The following is a 7,699-nucleotide window of genomic DNA, read 5'->3' on the forward strand; positions in this document are numbered from 1 at the left end:
CAATTCACTTGAAGCTCAAGCAATATAAGAATGGGAAAAGTAAAGAAAGGTGTAGTGAGAGACTGTGCCTTCATTTAAACTACTAACATAACTGGTTACTTGTCATATCTTTTAAGACATTTATTTTCTGAAAGAGTAACTGAAAACTACAAATAAAAGGAATTAAAAAAAAGTTCTATCATCAGTTACAAAGTAGTTTTAAGCATGAACATAAAAAATATTTGGGAGAAAAAAGATTTTTATAATTTCTTTAAAATGTTCTCAATGTTCTAACTAATGTCTTCAACAGACTTATCTAGAGTGCTTATGGATCAAACAATTATCTGCACACTAGGTGAAGAATAAACAATGAAACAACTATAATCAACCTATCTATAACATAAAAATCAAACGTCCAAGATTTAAGGATAATAGGATTTTAGCAGACTTGACTGGGAATAAAAAAATGAGAAGGTTACAAATTATACACTTGTTTCAAAGTCAATGTTCAGATGATTCAATTGATCTATGAATCTTTCCAAGAATCTTGGAACAGGATGTTTTCTGCAGATGTGCTTGAGAGTTAAAGTTAAATAGGTATTTATTAATTCTACATAAACAAGCTCAGTCATTTTGATCACCCTTGTAACCACCACATAACCATGATACTATACATTCTATAACTTTGGATATAGGAAGTGTATCTTAATGAAATATGACAAGTTTTTGGTAAACATTACAAGTGTTGTACACAAAAATTCAGACTTTTTTCATAAAATATCTTTACAAAAGATTTCTTTTTGATTGCAAGGTGATCTTCATGATAAGAAAAAAAATACTTCTTTTCATCTTATAATTTTCTTATTTCATTTCAACCTCTAGAACCTCCTGAATGAATACCAAGTATTTTTGAGCAAAACTTCACAATTTATCTGTTACTTTCTCTACCCTAACTCAAACTGTAGTGAAATCAGCAATATAGGGTAAGTTGAAAAATATGAAATTAATTTAAATTACTCACCATTATTATTCTAGAATGACTGTATATTATAACAGACAATTACACACTATTTATTTTTTGCAGCCAAAGCTAATACTTTTCAAATCTCCTGGTCATTTAGATTTATTGCTTTCCAGCTGTACTTATGAGTACAAGAGTAATCTATCACAGTGTGGCAGTTTATTGCAAACAAAGTATTGAGTTATCAGCATGAATGGTCAAAGTACAATAATATGTGCTCGGATGTGCATTGGGCACCCGGAACTTGCCCCTCACCCTCCAAATGAGAAACATATTTCTTTATCTATTCAGTATATATATAGATCTTTATATATACCCTTGATTCAGGCTTTGCCCCCCCCCCCCCAAAGAGAAATTTCTGTGGATGATCATGTGTGCATGTGCTACTGAGTATTTTATATTTAATTTTTCTTATATACCAAAATAACTTTCAAATTTTCATATTTCATTTACTTTCATAACAATGAATAAAAAATATACATAAAAAATAAGAAATATAGTACTTATGTGTGAGTCTTGTACTTTTCTTGCTCTCAAAGTATTGACACTGTTAACCCTACTTTTTGGTAAGAGTGTTTGTAGTACTTTACTTAATTTTATTTGTTTCATATATACAACTTGGAACAGAAAACATTAACATGCAGATAGAATATGATGTTCTATAACTATTATAATTTAACTGGATTTCTAACTAAGATATAAGTAGGTTAAAATAATTCTATGGGCTGGTTGAAGTGATCTCAGCAATGGAAAATAATGAAACAGTAATAAGCATAATTGAAAAACTGTAATCATAAAGAGCTAGCCTTATAGAGACTCTAGTAAATTAAACTGTGACAAAAGTGCATGGCATGGGTTTGTTTTTCTAGTTTATATTTTAGTAAAGCAAGAAGACTGGATGCTATAAGTTTGCATTATGTCTTAGCAATATCCATACTGTACATGTGTAATTTTTGTTACATTTGGAAGATCATATAGAGGAAGCAAGATTATCTAAAATGGGCAATTTGGAGCTAAGGAGTGTCACATGATACAGAAAAGTGAAGATTAACAATTTATATAAATATATCCTTTTGAAATCAAAACTTAGATGTCAAGTTTACTTACATATATTGACAATAAAGTAGCTTAAGTTTTGAATGTATCCCTGTAAAAGGTTCTTGACATGTATACTTTCACCTATCTGCACTCAGTGTTAAAAGGTCCAGAAATAATAGTCAGATTATTTTTCTAGATATAATAGAACTGTTAGTTAGTACCAAACAATTTTGGGATCAAAGGCTGGATTTACACTAATTACACAGGCCTGTGATGGTTTTATTGTCTTGAAATTTTTACATGTTCTACAGTAATTCCTGTACACTGAATCTGAAAATATCCATTTTTTTCCATCACATAAAGATTTTTCATAAAACATCATAGCACAATACATAAAAGAAAGGCCACAACACATAGTTTTTAGACTAAAAGATGTAGATTTTACAAGAAAAATAATTTTCTTCAGTTTTTTGTATTATAATAATAAAAATATTCATTGTGGTAAATGAAATAATAATTTGATATAAGTAAGAGTTTATTTTTCTTCCCCATTTAAAAAAAATCCTTACATGATAGAAAAAAAATGAATATTATTTTCAAAATCTGCATAGCTGAATTATGGAAAATCCATTATTAAAATCAAAACAACTTTCATACAGTTTAAATTCACAGGCCTGTGTAATCATGTTTAAGAATAAAGACAGTTTTAGATTATTAAATAAATTTAGGCACATATAAAAAAGGCCCCTCACTTATTTTTGAAAAAAAAAAAAAAAGGGATGGGGGGGCAAACTGAAGCTGTATAAGGTTCATGGCAGAAGTATTGCATGTGTTTGTGGCAAATAATTTAAAATTCACACAAGTCTCTGTGATAATTTGAATAGATTAAAAGAACATGTACGTTACATTCAAAATAACTTAACACCACTAGAAAACTGCACAGTTTAACCATTTCCACATCTTGATGTTATTTCATTAACTCTTTATGGTATATATCATAATCAACAACTTTACACTCAGTATCTTTATCATTTGACTGGATGTCAATTTATCTTATAGAAAACTATCTACCTCAAACCACTTTATGATGCTAAACTTAATATAGTAATATATTTCATGCTTACAAAGTTTTACCATATATTTTTTTTATTTTGGTTAGTTGATGAAATTCATTCAAAGAGATTGTTGTCTACATCTTTAGTTGAAAATGGGTTGAAAATAAAAATACTTTCTCTTCCAAAATGTTTCACATCCTGTTCTGACTATTTTTATAAATAATTTCATATGACATAAAAGCTCAAGCAGAAAGTCCTCAAAAAGCAAAATTGAAAGAACAGACAGGGTATAAGCCATTCTTCTAAACAATATAAGCAATAGTTTGAATTAAATAATTTCTTAAAAACTATTAATTACATACAAATATGTATAAGCTACAACACATACATTTTTGACCTATGTGTTCTATTAAATAAAATATTTAACAATTTATTTGAATTACTTACCTCTCTCGCTAGAGGGCAGGTCAAAGTGCATATGTCATGACTTTTTAGAGATTTAAGTTCAAAATTTAATTAAAGTACTTTATTATCATGCTATATAAATAAACTTGGTATCAAAACATAGTTAATGAATCAAATTTTAATATTTTATAAGTTTTAAAAGTTCTGTTTACAAGTAAATATTTTTTAAAAATCTTCAATCTCCCCCAGTAAAAAATTGTAAATTTGTTCTCTAGGTATTTTATTTTCTCTAATTTATTTACCACCCCTCCGAGAAGTACAGAATTTAATGTAAATTCGTCATTATAATATTGTTATCACTCAGGTGAAGCAGGATTTTTATAGACTTCTATCTTATTTGTTTATAGAGCCATAAACTAGAAAATTAGATCCATTTACCACACCCACCTGTTGCATCCTCTCTTTCACAAATTGTCAATAATTCCGTCTGATATACTATATTACTTATAATGAACAGAAAGCCAAATTTTTTATCCATCAAATGATATTATATTACGTTGTTTCCTCTACAAAGAATTGTCTATTTTGATAACAGTTTAAACTTTATTTCTACAGGAAACACATTGTTGAGCTTAACTGAATTTTTAAAGGCTCTCATCACATAGTTGGAAAGCCAGAAAAATGATGATAGTTATAGGAGATTGTCTGCTTTTAACTTTTATTATTTGTGTTCTTAGGTGCATTATTTAATTAAAAAATAATAATTTAGTGTAGTAATTCCATTAGTACAAAAAAGTAGGGTTAAGTTTATTGACAGCTTACACCATAAAAAAGAAGATCAAGGTAAGTAGTAAAGTTCTTGTTACTCATGTGTATTCTTTATTAATTATTATAAAAGCAACTAAAATGTAAATACTAGAAAATTATTAAGTTATATAAGGTTAGAATAAGTAACCTTAGATATAAAAGATAATAATAATAATAACTTTTTACAAGGTATATTTGCAAGCAGCTAGAGCATTACATATTTGAGAGGGTAACATGAGCTAAACATTTGCTGAGTGATTTATAATTTGTGTGTGGTAGAATTATTAGTTAGACACAGTTCAAAGGACAATAGAACAATAAAATGTAAGTAGAAACAGGTGTATACCCATTACAAGCTTCAAATGATTTAGGACAAGTGTAAAAAAATTTTAACTAACAAAATAAGGAAGTAGGAATGGGAGCACCAAAAATGAAACAAGCTAGGAATGCACATTTAGATTTGCATAAGGTGAAGGTAGGAGAGAGTTATGCCTTTCCAAACAACATTAGTCAGTCAGATTGACAAATTTGTGGTTTTATGAAATTTTTGTTTTTATCCTACTGACTTTCTCAAGTGCTTTGGCAGTTTATTACTCTGCAGTTGGTCTGTTTACTACTCAACAGTGTGTGTAAAGTGCTTATGAAGTTTGTTTGCAGTGTGTTTGGGATGCTAATTCATATTGCACATCTGGCCCATTCCTATTATAAGTACTACCATACTTATGATAAACAAATGTAATTTCCTGTTCAAATTTGTGATCACTCTAGAAAGAAAAATGGGTAATTTACATTAAGCAATACAAAAAATAATGTAGAGAAGACTGTTATATTTTTCCCATTGCTTACTTGAGATGTCTATTAAGCTCCTCTATATAATTTTTCTGGTCCAAAACAGCTGTCATACTTGCAGAGTTGGCCCTAGAAGAAAACTAATTATGATAAACAAATAATTTTCAATTCTGAGTAAACTACAAATTGTGAATAAAATTACATGCAACACACTAAACAGAAATATAATAAAACAAACATGTAGTTAAATATAACTAGTGGACAGAGTCACAGGTTCATGCAATACTGAAAAAAAACGTCTGTTAAAAATTCCATTAATATTAAGTAGTAGTCATGTTTCACAATAATTTGTTACCTATCAGTTGTCGTGTTTCACATCATGAAACTTCATCATATCAAAACTTGTCCTACTTCTGTATCATTTTACCATTCATAACAAACAAATATGGCTACAATAGATTTACTTATACTCAACAATGATGATTTACTGTGGTAAAACTGAATATATATATTGAGATATCACAAAGAAAACTTGATCAGCAACATAGATATTCTTGTTTGCTGGTGTTTTGCACTACAGATTAGATTAAGAAGTTCAAGTTTACATACATTCACAGATGATGACATCATTTTAAACTGAAATTTCCCATCCTTAAATTTGATTAAACAACACCTATCATCTTTCAATGTCCTGCTCTCTAAAAGCCCTGTATTAACCTGTAGCTGCACAACACTCTTTATCTTGGAAAATTCTAATGTTAAACACATTCATCGTGAATGGAATATAAATAAATGTTGAAAATAAATAACTTTCACAAATTCAAAAGATAAACATGGACATGGTGGACAGTTTCAAACACACAAACACACACACACACATATATATATAATATATATATATACACACACACACACACACACTAGTCAAAGGGCAATCAGAAAATGTCAACAAGGGTTCATTAATAATAATAGCTTAAAATTAAAATAATTTGTTTTATATTATTAAATTTTCATACTGAAATTCAACAAATTTTAATTCAAATAATCTTTTTCATGTTTCAAGTCAATTTTGTTTGTTAGTTAAACAAAACAACACTGTTCACCTATATTTAATATGTTATAACAGTCTTATAAAGAATAAAACTATAAAAAAGATTAGAATTTGTGTACAACATGATACATAATGTGTATCAAAGAAATGGTTCTGTATGTGTGGACAATGACATAACACAGTAAATGTAATGAAAATGATATCATAAAATTTACAAAATAAATATGTTCTTATTTGTATGCTTGATGTTATATAAAAGCAACTAAAATGTAAATACTAGAAAACTATTAAGTTATACAACATTAGAATAAGTAACCTTAGATATAAAAGATAAAAATAATAAAAACTTTTTACAAGGTATATTTGCAAGCAGCTAGAGCATTACATATTTGAGAGGGTAGCATGAGCTAAATGTTTGCTGAGTGATTTATAATCTGTGTGGTGGAATTATTAGTGTGTCTTGAGCTGAGCAACTTAAAACAAAGAAATTGTAAGTAGGACAAGCCTTATTTTCATAAAATTCTACAGAGGATAACTATGCATACATTGAATAAGTAGAAAAATGCAAATGTAATAAAATAAAGAAATTTGTCTTTTGAGATAAATCACCTTAAAAACTATGTTTCTATTTTATTTTCTTGCCAATGTTTCAAGCAAACACTCATTTTCAAGCCAGAAACAAGTCTGTCAGTTAATGCAGTAGTCTGTCTTTTCATTAATTTGTACTAAAATCTTTATTTGATTTGTAAAAATTTAATGTCTTTGTATACACCATTTTTTCTACCAGATGACTGATAAAAATGTTTATTGAAAAGTTGTTTTCAAAGTATTCCACAGTAGTGACACAGAATAAAAACTGAAGACCAGATAAAGAAATAATAAGTAGGAAACTTACCCTTCAGGAAGAGGTTCAGTATGGCTATTTTCTCGAAGATAGAGACTAAAGTCAATTACTCCTTGCTGTAAGAAAAGAAAAATTAAGGTTAGTTAAGGTTGAATTACACATTTATTAGTCTACTGAACATGAAAATACAAATTCTGTGCTATAAATATATATATAATTATGTATGTTCATATAGTATATCAGTGTCACTATTAGAAAATTTTGATGCTAACTATAATTATTCATTTTACTGTGGGACGTTGCCTAAGGTTTAAAATATTATAATGATCACATATAGTTCTCATATAAATAAATGACATTACAAATGTGACCAAGACTTATGAATTCATAGCTATTATAAAAAAAAAAGGTTAATGTATAATGAAACTGGCTCAACTTTTAATTGGGCTTTTAGCTAGTTCCCAAATAGAAGCTTAGAAACACAGTTCAGAGATTTAATAAAAAAATAAAAATATGTTAATAAATTTTCTGTACATACCATTTCATATACACTGAGTGGTCACAAGTAAATAGACACCTAATTTTTCGTCATTTAACTGATTTATGCTAACTAATTTGTGTTCACAGAGTACTATATAATTGAAAATGGTCCGCACACTAATTATCTTGTGCTACAACATGCTTAGAACTCAAAGTTCTCTCGAATTGTC

The 7,699-nt window shown here is 28.2% G+C and overlaps 1 protein-coding gene across 1 annotated transcript in view; it reads right to left on the reverse strand.

Annotated features, from left to right (window-relative positions):
• Nucleotides 1-7,699, reverse strand: part of LOC106461669 (RUN and FYVE domain-containing protein 2-like) — a 100,734-nt gene that overhangs the window by 50,812 nt on the left and 42,223 nt on the right. The window contains exons 9-10 of the mRNA XM_022388689.1: nt 7,041-7,105; nt 5,152-5,223 (exon numbers count right to left, since the gene is read on the reverse strand). Of these exons, the coding sequence (XP_022244397.1) occupies nt 5,152-5,223; nt 7,041-7,105 (137 nt within the window). The remainder of the gene's footprint in view (nt 1-5,151; nt 5,224-7,040; nt 7,106-7,699) is intronic.

The sequence above is a fragment of the Limulus polyphemus genome, unplaced genomic scaffold, assembly GCF_000517525.1.
Source record: "Limulus polyphemus unplaced genomic scaffold, Limulus_polyphemus-2.1.2 Scaffold1008, whole genome shotgun sequence".
Lineage (NCBI taxonomy): Eukaryota > Metazoa > Arthropoda > Merostomata > Xiphosura > Limulidae > Limulus > Limulus polyphemus.